A 16,633-nucleotide genomic window follows, 5' to 3' on the forward strand; every position below is an offset into this window, starting at 1 on the left:
CTCCTACAGTTAGCTGCTAAGTAACCTTGTTTCTATCCTCTTTCCTTTTTATGTACCCAATCCTGCTCTCATTGAGGTAAATGAGATCTTTTTCAGGAAATTTGCTTTTGTTCCATACAAATTTACAGGAAGGAAATGGTGTCCTTCAGGAAGAGTTCATTCCTGTGCCTTTATGAATTTTCTGTAGCAATGTTCACAGCAATAGCAATTCCACTTCATTTACCTGCAATTCATAAATAACCTTAAACTCTCATTGCTGTCAAATATGTGTGTGTTCAGCTGTCTTAAAATCAAGACAGACATTTAAGATCTTCCTATGGCCTTAGAAAACTAACTTTATGTGCTTTCATAAAACACCAAAAAACTATTTATGCATCTGTGGTCTCCTTCTTGTTGAGATACCTCGTGTTGAGGTGCTGCACATCAGATGCCTATTCTGTTTTGCTCTCATAAAGGGAAACCGGACAATTTGTATAATTGTCTCTGTGTTACTATGAGATAAAATTAGATTACACCTTGCACTTTGAAGAAAAAAAAGATAAAGTCATGGCATGTTTTACAGTCTACAAGAGATACTGAGTCACAGAGCGAATATTCAGAACTGACAAGCAATTGTTACACTCACTTTTGCTTGCTCTGTTTTCTGAAAACAGCAGAGAGAAGCTGTGGTTCTCCATCTTTTCTTGGTTATTGTGGGCATAAGTCAATCACAGATTTGGAGTCAGGGATTCCAAATCTTGAACTCTGCATGATGTTCAATACAAAGTCAACTATAGTGGTTTATTTTTCTGAAGAACCAAGTTTGAACACTTGACTATGAATATTCCAGCTGTGGTGTACATAGTGCACATATTTAAGGCATATTCTAGTTAGCAATATGCATTGGGATTGTACTTGTGTGTTGAATACTGCCAGACTTCTGTACTGAAGTCACAAGGAATGAAAGAAGCCTAGACACCACTTAGTGGGTTTATTTCCTATTCACGCTGTTGGGAAATAACCCCGTCACTTAGTATTGGGGCCATCGAGAGACTGACTCATCAACGTTTTTGCCCTAGTAATTTTTTTTGCATAGACAGTTTGTTTGTTTGGGATTTTATTTGTTTTTTTCTGGTATAGGTATTTAATCTAAGTTTTTCAGATTTAAGAGATCTTATAGCATGACTGTGAGATGATGATCGCATAAACCAATTCTAATGGGGTTTACAAACACAGGCACTAAATACTATTACTTGCTGTTAGTGGCAACGGTACTAATGGTGAAATGAATTAGCAACTTGATCTATTGGATATATTAATTTGCCAGCTAGATTTGGACAAAAGTAGTATAAAAGAGTGTGGTATCAGCCTCTCTGTCCTAAAAGATACAGGATACCAGTGCTGATTTCCTGAATACTGACTGATTCACTGTTATTCTCTCCAACATATGAATCACTACATTTTTCAGTAATAAATGCTAGCTATAATGTTTAGAAACAGCAGAGTAACAAGTTACAGCAAAGATCTATACTGCTTTTTCCTTTGTTAAATCTGAACTTTCTACATTATCTCTGCTCTGGTGATAAGTAGCCTTTTCGGAATTAGTGGAGGCTAATTCTGTGACATATCCCTAGGCTCCCATTGCAAAAATATCTCTCTCCTATTTAACTGGTATCTTAATTTCTATGATTCAGAAAATAGCCTGAAAAGCTGTCTTTCTTAGCTCTTTGTTCTTATGGGCATCTGGTTCAGATGGTCTTCTAGTTCATTGAAATATCTGGTGCTATAAAAATTCATGCCTTGGTAGGGTTCCAAATTTCTTGTGTCCATTGGCTTATTTTTCTAAAAAATATATGAGGACTTTATGTAAGGGCAGCTTTCCTCTAAGTGCTTGCTCAGAGTTATGACTGTATCTCCGAAAACTGCTGAAGGAGGAAGAAAACTGGGGTTTATAAAAGCAGTATAGCTATACTGAGTCAGACAATAAAAATCACGGACATTTAGAGCAGCATCCTCTCTCTGACACAGATCACCAACACATGACACATTCAACTGTGCTAGCATGATTATACATCAAGTACTTCAACACTTCGTTAAGCCTTGTCTAATGCTAGCAAAGAAACCCTTTTTACAGCCAACAGAGAGAATGGAGGAAATGTGTACTCCAGCTGAAACAGATTCTCCATCCTTGGAGATACCCAAAATTTGACTGGGCAAGGCCTGAGTTACCTGATCTAACCAGGCCTGCTCTGAGCAGAGTTGGATGAGCTGACCTCCACATCTCCCTTCCAACATAAATGATTCTGTGACTCTGACTTTTGTATTTAGCATCCAGGAATCCACTGCTAATCCCATGGTAGGAGAAAAACAAATCCTTCTCATGCTTATCTGGGATCTTTTCAGTTATGCGATAAGAATGTCAAAACACACATTCCTTAGTTTTTTGAAGGCACACAGGGTATAGCTAGATGCCTATATATGAGCTAGATGCCCAAGCTCCCATTACAGCCATTGGAAATCAAATCAATAGGGTTGATAGTTGCACTGAATTTTAGGAGTCTAGGTTGCCCACATTCTCCTCAAACTTCTTATTATTTTGTTGCATTTGAATTACAGCTTCGGTCACTCCTACCAATTTGGTGTGCTACAACTTGTGCAGTTTATGTGGGTCACACATATTTTATGCAGAACTGGGAATTTACTGCTAGTCTAATTAAAGTCTTGACAGTCTAATCAAAGAATTATTATTAGTCTGTGCACAATGATACTAACAATTATAATTCAAATTTTCTAAACAATGGGGCTCATTCCAATAATGATACAGCAAACACCAAAATACCCAGACTTTATAGCAAATGTCTCTCTGCTATTACACTCACCCTTCCACTGTCACTCTGGTCACACAGAGATCACATCCTAGGATTGATGGCTTCTATTTAGAGGGGAGGGTGTCATGGCAAATCATCCATGGAAGAGGTATGATGTTGGCAGTGTTCTTCCTCTTTTCTGAAATTACAATGTTGGTATTCATAATTTCTTTTTCCTCCCTCTCGAGTCTGCTTAGTGTCATTATTATGTACTTGCTAATGCAGTGCACTTGCTCCTTATTCACTGGTTCACAATCCCATATTACATCCAAATCTACTATGTACGCTATGTTTTACACATATCAGATACCTGCTCTTTGCTCCTGTACCTCTAAGTTGTTTTACCCAGTGCCCAAGGTTACATTCCTTTGGCGGCCAGTAACTGACTGCTGTTGAGTTGTTTATGACCCAGGTGCCCCTGTTATCATCCTGTGTCTGCACTTTCAAGGCTCCAGTTATCATCCTATGCCTGTACTTCTGTACATTGTTTTTTATTCCAGCATCACAGATAGACCACTAGAGAAAGAAGAACGACCTGTATCTACTTATTACGAAGTATATTACAATAAGCCTTACACCAACTCTACAAAGCTAAGCAAAGGCTGAAACAAATCAGGTAACAGTCACCTGTCTATCAGACAACTGCTCTTACAGCTAAACAAACTAAACCCAACCTCTAGGCAGGTCGAGACAAGGCCAAATGAATCCTGACATGTCCTAATACCTTTGTTGCTACCTTAACACAGAACCTGCAGCCTGCTGCTTGTAGTGGTAGCTCTGTATACATTGGGCTGTAAGGCTGAAGAGTCTGGAGAGCTACTCAGCCAGTCCTACCTATAGTGTCCTGAATGTTTTGAATCCTGGCAATGTATTCCTTGATCTTCAAGGAGAATTAATTATTAACATTTTCTTTACATAGTTGGGATAGTGCTAAGATCAAATAACATTTCTAAAAGTCATCCTGAAAGGCACATTTGGTAAAACTGTTTTGAAATGTGAACACCTTGGTCTTATCTACACATGCTCATACACCAGAACAATGGTATGTTACACATTTGAAACCAGCTTTTCTATCACTCATAACTCTGATGTCCAAATGAGCCCAACAAATGCCACACTTCCTTCATGACTGGGACATTTGCCTCAGAGCGGAAACAGTCAAGACCAGCATGTCCTTCCAAGCGGACATTTGTCTGCTGAGTTGGACAACATTGTGTTGCTTGTTGACCCCTGAGTTGTAGTCATATTCCTGTAGTACTTGCTGACTTGTCACTATACCTACATGTAGATTCACTTTTGCTGGGATTCTTGCATAGGATCCAGATCTTCATCTCCAGTTGTAGATACCAGAAAAAAAAAAAATGCTGGAAAACATTATGGGTCCCATTCAGATTGTAATTCTGGACTTCATTTCTGTTGAAACTTGATACGGTATATATCGAAGGCTAAGAAATTTGGTATAATGCATGCCTGAATCTGTCCTTCAAATGGAGTTGGGATATGGTCAAGAGGAATATGACCTAGGAAAGCAATCTCAGATCTCAGTATGTGAAGCGAAGGACTATTTCTTAGTTCCAGGCAAACGCTCTCAAAGTATCAGCCAGCATCTTAGGAAATATGATTCCTCACATCTGTAGGTTTCTAAGTTTCCCAAGGTTCTTGCAAATAATTTTTCATGTGTTTCTCCTAATCTGGTGCCTTCTCTTCTTTCTGAGACTTAACACTGCCTGCAGATTTTACAGAGGCTTCCATTTTCTATTCCCACCATCTTGCTCATTATTCTGTTTGTCAATACAATAGCAGTATTGTCAGTACATGATTTGGCACTTCTGGAAGCTCCCACCATGGAGTATTACAATTGACATGAAAATAAGCTCACTTAATTCTTATTCAATGTACTTACTAAGTTAAAGACTTATGGCAGGACCATACCATGGTCCTGATCCTCAGTCACTCATTCTCCTTTCTGAGATGGGCACCTGTTGGTTTTTTTCTGTTACGGCAGCACTGCAGAACTAGCATGGTGGCTGACACCCACAAGGTTTTCACCTCCAAGAGAGTATGGCTGGCATGTGAACACAGTTCCAGAAGTACAGGACACCAGTCTCTTATGGCTAGAATTAAGCTCTTGAATATACTTTCCCTCTTCCGTCTTTTCCCCCTATTCTGTGATGAGCAAAATCAGCCATTAAGCCATTAAGTGGCCTTTTCTTGAACTTCACAGCCACAAAGGGCTAATCAAATGAGATATCCTAAAAAAAAAAAAAAAAAAAAAAAGAAAAAAAAGAAAAAGCTCCAACACTGAGATGAAGTGCCTTCTGCTATTTTTCTGAGAAATATATCCTTATTAAAGATAAATTCTGCACACCCTATGGATTACCTCTCAGCTTCCCCATCTTGTGCACTTCCTTTTTATGTCTGAATTAATTTAGGAGCTCCTTGCTCACCCATGCAGGACTCCTGCTGCCTTTGATCTCTTACTTGTGGGGACAGACCTTTCTTGAGCTTGGAGGAGGCGATCTTTGAATATCACCAGCTCTCCTGGACCCCTCTTCTTTCCAGGGTCACATCCCACGGGACTCTTCCAAGAACATCTCTGAAGAGGTTGGAGTCTGATGTTCTGAAATGCAGGTTTGTGGTCCTGCTTTTTACCCTGCTTCCTCCTCTTAGGATCATTCTCCTTCTGAATCCTCCTGGATCCTGTGACTTCAGTGGTCACATGACCAGTACAGCCAAGGCTGCCTCCAACTTTCATAGCCCTGACCAGTTCTTCCTTGTTTTTAAGTATCAAGTCCAGGAGGGCACTCTTCCTTCTTGGCTCCTTGAGGCTGAGAGAGCTGTGATTGTTCTGCAAGAAGAGAGGCTCAGGGGAATCTCATCCATGTGTATAAATAACCCAAGGGAGAGAATGAAGAAAAAGCAGCCAGATGCTTTGCAGTGGTGCCCAGGGGCATTTATCTTAGAATGAGCTGAACTGCATCATGAAAGTGCCTGTTTTTCTCCACTCACTACAAAAAACACCCAGATATCACGATCTGATGCAAAGACCTGTAGCAGAAACATCAACATCTAGGTGTGGTAACTGCTCTGTAGTGGAATAAATCTAGGCAACACAGCTGACAAATATTTCAAGATAAGCCTTCCTCCTTCTGTTTAGCTAAACACATAACCAGGTACAGGATCAAACCCTTACTGAACTGCTCAGTTTAGAGTACTTCTGTGCGTTCCCAGCAGCATTTTAGACACTCAAGCATAGCACTGTTTTTTTTGCCTCAAAACTGACACGAATGTTGAGATATCATGCCTGAGGCTACACACATGCATCACACAACTGAACAAAAGCTAACTTCAGTGGAAATTGTCATTGAAGATTATTTCTCAAAATTCATTTTTACTTTCTGTCACCGCAGTCCTAGATCAGCTCAGCTGCTGATGGATACTTCTACACAGGTTCAGAGAACTAGCCATTTTTTCCAGAAGGCTACATGCTTTTCAAAACAAGAATATAGAAAAGAGAAGCAATTTTTAATTTCAGTTGTGACTATGTGTTTGCTAGTTCCTGAGGTATGTCTGGATAAAATTTAGGCACCTGCCTCTAGCTGAAATAGTGACAATGGGACACATGTTGTTCGACTGTTACCATGCTAGACCAGGGAAGAAGAATGTTTTTCTCCATGTTTAACAAGTTACTTGTTCAGGTAAGTGGTCATATTCAGACAGTTTTAACTGCCACCAGCTTTCTAGCTAATAGGTAAAAACTATGCATGTCACAAATCCTGTAAAAGTCATTTGAAGGGCTTTGCAAGATACAGAAAGCTTACTCAACAGGAAACTTGAGGCAGGGGGCCTTAGACAGAATTCAGGCTGAGTTAGCATTGCAGCTGGTTAGGTTTGGTTGATGATATGGTGGTTAATGGCACAGTAATGCTCTATTTTTATTTATATTCTGACATACATTCAAAGAGATTAAGCTAGCATTACAGGGAGTCACTGTAACAGCCCAACACTGTGGTTTTTATTGCAGTTGTATTACAAACACAGAATAAAAGGGTGGTTCCTAACCCAAGAGTCTTATAATTTATGCAGAGCTTTCTTTTATATAGAAGAAAATCGATTTGGGCTTAAAGCCTGCTCAAGAGCTATATATTATAGATAATGATGAACAGACTGAAGTTATTTAGAACAAAACCATTATCAGTACTGTGCAGTGCAGTGTCACAGGATATCTAATTTGAATGGTCAGCATAATTTTGATACTGAAAAGACAATTTTCATTTTATAGCTTTTTCAAATAGATTTTTATATTGTGTTATAAGTGTTAGGAGAAATGCCAATATATTAGACTTATTGACCTAGCAGTAATTTGCTGCGAATATATACTCAGCTTCCCTTTGTTCCTGTAGGACAGAGACCATGTATTGCAGTTAATATTTTAAAGCAATACTGGCACTACAAGGGCATGAGTTTACTTGTGCATCTATTACTTGGTCTTTCCTCTTCTAGTTGTACAACAAAATGATTTCCAGATAACACCCAGGCCTTAACTGTTTGGATTTTTTGTGTACAACCAATTTAAAAACAAAGTAGCTTTCAGCTTAATGGCTGAACAATTTTTTGCTCGTTGAAGATCTTGAATAATATTTTTCCTAAGGAATACACGCTAAAACTGTTTTCTACTTAATCATACCTTATTGATAGTACAAAAAAGATAAGTATTGCCAAAATCACAGTGGAAATGTCTTGTCCAAATAGGAATTCATAATGGCAATGGACGACTTCTTGCAGCATCCATCTGTACTGACTTCTAATGCACAAAGCATTGCCCTATGTATTTTCTATCATTGCCTCCATTACTTCCAAAATATCTCACGGGTTTGGGGATTCTTTTTCTGTTCTTTGTTTTCCAGCTGGAGGTATTTTCTCACGTATTTCCCACATTCCTTCACAGTTTGGCATATATTTACATTCTTTATTCTGTATTTCTGCTTTACTGTCATCAGTTTTATCGGCTTTGCCTGACTTCTACACATTCCATTCAACCCTATTTGTTAAATGGAAACTTCAAAGCCATATGGAGATTTTTTTGTTTGTTAAACATTGTTTATTTCCATAACAGCACATGTTGGTTCCTGTCAAGACTAGGTTTCTAACAACCGATCTGTGTCTGAAAAAAGACTGAAAAACTACACCATATAGATTGTTAAAAATTGTAATTACTTATCGGGTTTTTTGTTTGTTTGTTTGGGGTTTTTTGGGGTTTTTTTTGGTTGTTTTTGTTTTTTTTTAGGTAGTGTCCACCATCAGTGTTTGTTACACACAAATACTTAAATGTTTATATTTTATTACAAGGCATTTTCAGAAAACAGTTATAAGTTCATAGCTTTTAAAGGGACAAACTAGTTCTAAGGAGAACAACTTCAAACTGGCACACACTCCTGTGTTTACTCCTGTGATTCTTCTGCTTTGTACTGTCTTCTCTTAAAGTACACGTGCGTCTCCAAAGACGTGGGACTTGGCAGATCCTTCACAATCACTGTTATACACTCCTCTGTTACCTGTGTGAAGCACCATCAGCCTTTGCATTCATTCTTCACAAGCAACATCCAGTTTGTGTCACATTACATGGAAATACAACTTTTTAAGAATCTACTCTGAGTGACACACGCTGCCTCAGCCTTTATTTATATAGTCTGTACCATTTCTTCTAGATTCATTGCTTACTCCACAAAACTGGCTAAGCCATCATCTTGCAGTGGCAGCTCTCTATGCTTGTTTTTTTCTGCAAAACCACCAAGCTATACTGAAGAAGTTGTACTGCTGCTAAAGTGAGCGCTGGCTCTTTGAATTTGGCTGAAGGACACCTATGTCTGGCAGATAACGTTCCTTCACTTCTATGGTCTCCTGCTTTATAACTGTGCTTGTGGCCAGCAAAGGTAATGAGTGTAAGTTGTAAGGGAGACAACAAAGACATAGGGAGCTGACCACGCTACCAATTTAGACAAAGTACAGCTATGCACAGCTATGACGCGCTTGTCAGAATATACCTGAACTAGTTTCAAACTGTCTCTGACTAACAGGAAATAGCTGTGGCAGTATAGAGACCCATGCAGACTGCAAAATCCATCCTAAACTAAGGCAAATATTTGAGATGTTTCCCACCCTGAGCTCTGTGTTGCAGTAATGGCATTTAAAGCTGGTTCAGACATATCCGCATAGTATTTGGACATATCCAAGGACCAGATTTACAAAACTATACACATGTATATACACGCTGAACAAAGATGATGACAATGTAATTGAAGATCTGTATTCAGCTACAAAACCTTAAAAGTTGTCCAGTGTTCCTGTTAATAGCTCTGGCATTGCCTATGCTGTCTAAAAAAGGAGAAGAATAGATGAAGAAAACTAAGCCAACCTCCTGCTGTTTCTTTCTAAGAAATTCAGTCCCAGTGGTTTCTTTAAGCCGACTTCCTGCTTAAAGTAGTTATCTAAACTCATATAGTGATCAGAAATTTTGTGCACTTTACATAATCAGGAACACGGAATTAAAACAATATAGTTTATAAACAGAATTTCCAAACAGTGAGGAAAAAAAATACAGTCAGTAAATTCACAGCCTCGTGTCAGGTTGATCCAGGATTACATTACGTACATTAATTTTAATAGATTTACTTTTGGAAAATTTTATTTATTTCCCACTGACATTACGTGTATTAAAGGTTTGAATACCAATGTTTAAGATGCAAAACAAAGCTACAAAACCTCAAAATTGTTTTTGTTCAGTTTTTGGATAGAAATGTACAGCTCTTATTCTAAATTCTTTATATGGTACAGCAAGCAAAATAGGACAGTAAGCACAATATTTACTTAGTACAAAATCGTAGAATGCTAGAAACATGCAGTAGTGTTTTTATGTATGTTTATTAAGATGAAATTAACCTAGTTCTGAAATCTACCTGTTACATACGTTCCATCAGAAATCTTAAAAATTTGAATAGGCTTATAAAGATGCAGAAGTGTAAAGTTAAATATAGTGCTTTCTTATTTGCTGGTCATTGATTAAATAATGAATGAAAAACAAGTTTAAAATTGATAACAGGCTTGTACTGCTTGCCTTTATGTTCAGACTTGTCTGAATTCAGATCACATCCTTCATGTCAACTTTTCACAGAACTGAGCTTGCAACAGCTATTACCAAGAAGATTCTTTTCTTGGCTTGCTTTCATGATGTAACAACTGTGGTAAACTTGCTGACTAACAGCAATTAAGTTTCTTCTTTCCTAAAACAAATCTGAAGCAGTACTTTCTTTTAGATGTCATTTTGACACTATTTTGTTTACATGCTATTTCAAACACCATTCATGTTTCCTTAAATACATATCTTTTACAATGAAAAATTTACTGCAGGATCCAGAAAACAGTGCTAGCCATTACTGTCACTGTAGGGTTGTAAGGTTGAAGAAGGTCAAACTGAAAAAGTAAATCCTCAAACCAGTATTGAAGTGTTTTAGTCAATATGACATTTTCATCTAAGTAATAAAGTTCTAACAATTCTGAAATACACATTTCTCAAGTTCAATATGTATTTTGTACAAGAGAGTACATGAAAGACATGGACATATTGGAGAGAGTCCAACAAAGGCTCAGCAAGATGGTGAAGGGCCTGGAGCATCTCACATACGAGGACAGGCTGAGAGAGCTGGGACTGTTTAGCCTGGAGAAGCGAAGGCTCAGGGAGAATCTCATCAGTGTATATAAACACCTGAAGGGAAAGTGCAAAGAGGATGGAGCCAGGCTCTTCAGTGGTGCCCAGTGAAGAGGACCAGAGGCAATGAGCACAACCTGAAACACAGGAGGATGAATATTATTTTTTTTAATTATTATTTTCTATGACAATGACTGGGCACTGGCATAGGCTGCCTAGAGAGCTTATGGAGTCTCCATCCTTGGATATACTCTAAGGCCGTTTGGACATGGTCCCAGGCAACCAGCTATAAGTGGCCCTGCTTGAGCAGAGGTGTTGGGCCAGATGGCCTCCAGAGGTCCCTTCCAACCTCAACCATTCTGTGATTTAAAGGTTCCTTAGTGTTTGCTGACTACTTTGCCGTACAAATTAGTATTATGTCATAGTCAAAATCTCTGGAATCAGACAGTTAAAATATACAGACAACAGTATTTTGAAAACACAAAGATCTGATAGAAATGCACGACATTCCTTTTTCAGCCTTCTACCAGTACAATGACATAGCCTCCTATACAGTTACATAGCTTTAAAAAAGTGTTGCAATGTTCCAGAAAAATAACAGCTGAAAGATGGACATACTTAATCAGTCACATATTATGTTTTGACAGTAAATCCCATTAGTACACTGATAATATTTCTAAAGAAAAAGAAGTCGTGTCTCTATATATCTTGCAAGTTTCATCACCTACCCAAAATTTGTCCAAAAGTATGCAACTCCCTCCCCATACACACCTTTATTACCTCTAATGAATCTAATAAGTACCCTTGTCTCTATGACCCTCTTCCCAAGCTCTATGGAATATTTTCTAATTTGCTTATAAAACATATTTTGGTTCTTGTCTACTGTCCTTTCCTCCCTTAAAAGAAATGATTTGCACAAGTTCAAAACTGGAAGTTACTTATTAATAAATGCTTACTCAACTGTATGCCAACATTTACAGACTGAAATGCTGTTTGGCATCTATTAGCTAACACCTAAGTGGGAGTTTCCAGTATAGTGTATTCCACAGAGCTGAGATTAAAAAAACCTCACAAAAACCGTGGAGGTCAGATGACAGTTTACTTTGGGGAAATTTGTTTCTAACAATATAGAAGACACTAGAAGTTAAACCTATCACATGAATGGTCCAAATTCCATCTCCTATGAAGTTTGGTAATATAATTAAGAGGTTTTCCTACTATTTGGTAATTGAAGCACAGTGCGGTAGTCTGTACAAACTATTCTTAAACTCATTATGACCTTCATTAATAACCGTTCCTTTTAAGACAGAATAATTAAACACAGAAACTTTCATTATATATAGTGGTGAAAAGGAAAAAGGAGGAAATCCTGTCAGGAAAATAACATTAATCCATTTCTAACCTACATTTCTCTGCCAACTTTGTTTCTTAACTGCTCAGGCTTTTGATGTACCACAGAGTTCTTGTATGAGAAACATAACAAATGCAACAAACAACAGAGTAGGCCCAAACTTCCCAAACCTGTTTTGTTTGGGTAGCTTTAGTAACCGCTGCATTAGCCAGCTACCGGCTATAAGCAAGGTCCCAAGCACCCACAGAAAGCCTCACGTATCCACCTCCTCCTCCTTCATAATGCTGTATATCTTCACTCCCACCCCCACCTAAAACAAAACTCCAAGCTCACACTCCGCTTCCCCACCCTCCTATGTGTACCTACTGGGACTTTGCTTCCTCAGGTCCTCACCCAGATTATCAGTAATACCTGCCTGCACAAGAATGCTTACCCCACTGCGCAGGTCAGCCTCTGTACTAGCAGGCAGCCTGGATAAAGGCGATGATCTGGGCTGCACGGTAGTTCTGCATGCAAGCCATTAGTGATAGAAAGAAGCTGCTTTTGTGAGAGCATTTACCTTGCCAATCTGTTATACTTCAGTACACATACACACCGTCCTCTCCGCTGCAGCTAGGAGCTGCACCTACAGCTATTTCGAAATTCTTTTGTACCACAGCTACATCTCTTGACAGTTTGGGAATCTAGGAATGAGTCAACCTTCTCTGACATGCCACTATGGGTGAAGGTGTGTTTCGCGGTTTTTGCCTCAGGAGGTCATAAACATTTAGCTTTAGGATTAAGAGAGAAAAAAAGAAAGTCATGACATTTTCATGTCATAGAATGGTGCTTTGCCTTCAAAGGAACAGAGGGCAAGGAGTCTCAAGACTCAAAATTCCTTTAGGTAGAGCCTATTCAACATCATTCTCCAGGTCCCCTTGATGTCTTCTGTGCCACATCCTACTTTTCCTTGCCCCATGGAGGCAAGTACCTAAGCAAGGAACTGGTTTGGGACGTAACCGCCTCACAGAATAGAACTGCAGATAAAAGACTGGCGAAAGGGCTGAGGTGCAGACACCCGGACATGAGCTGGGAGCCACACATGGCACCCGGGAATAGGCAGAGGACGGCCGCCAGCACGGCCAGCCGACAAGCTCTGGTCAGCACAACGTGCAGGCCTGCAGCAGAGCCAGGGCCCCTCACAGCCCTCGGCCTACTGCATCGGCAGGAGGCAGCGACCCTCAGCGCCTTCAGCAGCAGCAGCAAAGATGGCAATGCCACAGGCGGGAAACCGCAGGGGGAGACAGGGGGCTCAGCACCCGCGAAGGAAACACGGGGAAAGGAGCGGCACCAGGGCGACGGGCGGGGGAAGAATGCGGCGCGCGCCTCCCACCCCGCAGCCGCCAGCGACGCCGCACGCCCTCCGCCGCCGGGAGAACATGGCGGCCACCGCCCGCCCCCGACGGCCCAGGCACGCGCTGCCGAGCACGCACACGGCGGCACGTCACAGAGAGCGGGCGTTCCCGCCGCCGAGAGCGGGCGTGGCGGGCCAGGCACCTCCCCCGGCGGGGGCGGGGCGGGGCGGGGCGGGGCCGGGGCCGGCTCCGCCGTCGGGGTGGGCGGGAGGCGGCCGCAGCGGGGGAGGGCCGGGGCGGCGGCTCGGGTCGAGCGGGCGGGGGAAGGGCCGAGGGACGCGGGGTCGGTCAGAGGAGCTGCGGCCGCGGCTGTGCGTGTCGGCGGGCGGCCAGGATGGATCACCACCAGCCCGCCAGCCGCTACCGAGTGGTGAGTGCGGCGTCCCCGGCGAGGCCCTGCTCGCCTGCCCCCGCCCCCCCGGGTCGGGGCGGCGCGGGGGAGGGGGCGAGCGGGGCGCCCTTCCCCCACCCCCCAGCTCCCGGCTCCCACGCGGGGGGGTCTGGCAGGGACCCCCTGGCATTTCTCCAGCGCCGGTGAGGGCCCGCGCGCGGCCCCGTCCCCAGCCCTGCCCTGGCGGCGGCGGGGCTCTGACAGCCCGGCCTTGCCCGGGCGGCGCGGCCTCTGCGGGCGCCGCCTCCCCTCACTGCCCCCCCGTAGCCCTGACGCCCGCCCTCGGCCGCGCTGCCGGCCTGCACGGGAAGCCGCCTTTGCCCGCCCCCCTTTGCCTTCCTCCGGCTGCCCCTCGGCGGTTGGTCCGGGCCCGGGGGCGGGGGCGTTGGGTTTTCCCGAGCGTCCGCCGCTGGTGAGGGGGCGGCGGGCCCCGCCGGGCGGCGGAGCCGGGGCCGGACGGCGGTTCGCGGCGGCCTGGCTGCGGAGGTCGGGGGGGGGGGTAGGGTTAGCTTTCGCAGGTCAGGACGTGCCTGGGAGCGAAGCGGCGTTTCGGCGCCAACACCTGGTTATTTTTCATAGTTCGTAGCTCTCTGGCACAGGGGTAGAGCGTGGTGCGTGGTTTTGTGTTGTCATCTTTAAGCCCGTGTGTATACCCTTACACGTGCACGCGGGTTTCCTGCAGTTCAGATGCAGGGGGCTGTAAGCCGCGGAAGGCTGACCTGCGGCGAGCCTCCGTGTGTGTCTGTCCACACGCACAAGCACACGGGAGCGCGCTGTCCTACTGAAGAACAGCCTTCGGTGCCTTGCAGTTCACCGAGTCCAGTTCAAACGGCTGTTCTTTCCTTCCCAAACTTCACTACGGAAATAAATGATGCAGAGATCTTCCTCCTGCCCAAATTGTACTGCTTGTTTCTTACAGGCGCTACTTTAATGTTAATTATACTAATCTTAACAGTCATTACTTGCAAGCCGATTACAGTCAAAATACGTAAGCTTTTCTGACAGTTGGTCACAAAAATGACTTGGGTCCAGTCAGCCTCCTCAAAAGTGTTCGTTGTATCCTTCAGTCCTTTGTACTTCGTGGCTTTGCTGTGTATGTAAGGATATACTACAGAAGTCTGAAGTCTTTGGTACTTTCAGATTTCTACTACAGTGTTCTAGCCAAATCCTGAATTATTTATCTTAATGTTTGTATTTTATGGCTTAGGCATGAAAACAGTGTCCACAGAAGTGATCACATTTACATCTGTACATATGTAGTACTAAGTCCTGATACTTATATTCAGATTGTTCCTATGTTATGATTAAAAAAAATAATATATGAAAACCCTTGTAATAGGTTTGGAATATTTCTTTTGATAGTTTTACAATGTGGGAAATTTTTGTATGCTTTTGGACGACTATACACTGAGATTGTCATATAGCTGATGAATACACCTAGCACACTGTGACTCTTTGGGAGTGATGTATGTCTTTAGGATGCTAGTCAGTTGCCAAGTGCTTTACAGGTCAGTGCTTTCTAGCACACTTCTTTTCCTGCACTATGCTGCCATAACCTGGAGTCAACAGAAGTCCTAAAGTTGTTCTTTTTTCTTTGCAATGGAGAATGAAAATGTTGGCGGAGCGCTTTCATAAGAGCCTGCAAACACTGTCTTCACCGAGCCCTGAAGTAACCTGGGTATGATTTAAAAGGCCTTAAAAGTATATGCTATTAACCTTCAGACAAATATAAGGGAAATTTTAATTTGATTACTCAGAGGAGTAGAGAAAAACATGGTAAGATAGGACAAAGAAATAATTTGTCTCTTTAATATTTTTATGTTATATTTGATTAGGAATTTCCAGCAATTGTGCTGGTGCCTGACTTGGTAAGTGCTCTTTGGTGCAGCCTTTCAAAATGGGTAATCTAAATATTCAACGGCAGGAGTTGGCCTACTTAGTTCCCCATGTATATTAAACTTTGTGGTCAGTTGTGGCACTGAATTTTGTTACGGAAGCGTTCTCTGAAGCCTTAGCAATTACAGCACATTAAGTTCCATTGAATTTGTTGTAAGTCACAATGAAAGTGCTGTCTTAATCTGTGATGGACTCGAGTTTAAAATACAACCTTACTGATTACTTTCCAATAGGAAAGAGTGTGTTGTTTTATCTTCTCTGTGTTACATCTGACTGCTAGACATTGAGATTTTTGTAGCATTATTTATTTACTGTGTCGGGTTGGAGAATGGAAGGAACAAGGTAATTGTAGATATACTTTTTTACACCTGATTATTCAAGCATGTGATCTTAAATGTTATGGTGTATTTGCTTACACAATAGCTGTGATAAGTAGAAAACAATAGATTACTGCAGATTTTACGGTTGTGTCTTGATTTTTAAGGACAAAATATAGAAAAAAAATACTACTTAACGTGGCTAAAATCACATTAGTTTTGTGAACATCCCACTCCCTAATGCTAAGCTTATGAAATCTGACTGATTTTGATATGCTCACTGTATGTCTTCCCCCCACTCCCGGGCTCCCAAACAGTAAAACACTTTTTTTTCAATTGTTGCCATTATGCTTTTACTTCTCACTGATTTGTTTTGCTGTATGCAGGGCAAGTTCTCTTTTAAGTAGAAAGAATTATCATCAAAAGAATTACTGACTTGCATTTCTGTTCCTGGCACTAACAGTAGCATTTCAGTGAAGTTAAAGGAGCTATCTCACTGCTGCCTCTTTTTATTTGTGGTTTCTTCCAGTAAATTAAACGAAAAGACTATAAGGATGGAATGCAATTTAATTTTGAACTTTAGCACAAAAAGACAGTTTCATAACTTCTTATGAAATAGAAAAAGTCTGATCATAAAGATAACTCTCAGCTTCTCTTGTTTTTTATCTCTGTCAGAAGTAGCGCTAAAGCTTCTTTCTGCATCTTTTTCTTTCTTGTGCATCTGTGTTTTACT

The 16,633-nt window shown here is 41.7% G+C and overlaps 1 protein-coding gene across 2 annotated transcripts in view; it reads left to right on the top strand.

Moving 5' to 3' along the window:
* Positions 1–13,507: 13,507 nt before the first annotated feature.
* NDFIP2 (Nedd4 family interacting protein 2) overlaps positions 13,508–16,633 on the top strand; it is a 47,434-nt gene continuing 44,308 nt past the window's right edge. For both annotated transcript variants that reach the window (XM_080374602.1, XM_080374603.1), the window contains exon 1: positions 13,508–13,666. In XM_080374602.1, coding sequence (XP_080230728.1) covers positions 13,631–13,666 — 36 coding nt within the window. In that variant the 5' untranslated portion in view covers positions 13,508–13,630. The remainder of the gene's footprint in view (positions 13,667–16,633) is intronic.

The sequence above is a fragment of the Falco punctatus genome, assembly GCF_963210335.1.
Source record: "Falco punctatus genome assembly, chromosome: 2".
NCBI classification, from domain to species: Eukaryota; Metazoa; Chordata; class Aves; order Falconiformes; family Falconidae; genus Falco; species Falco punctatus.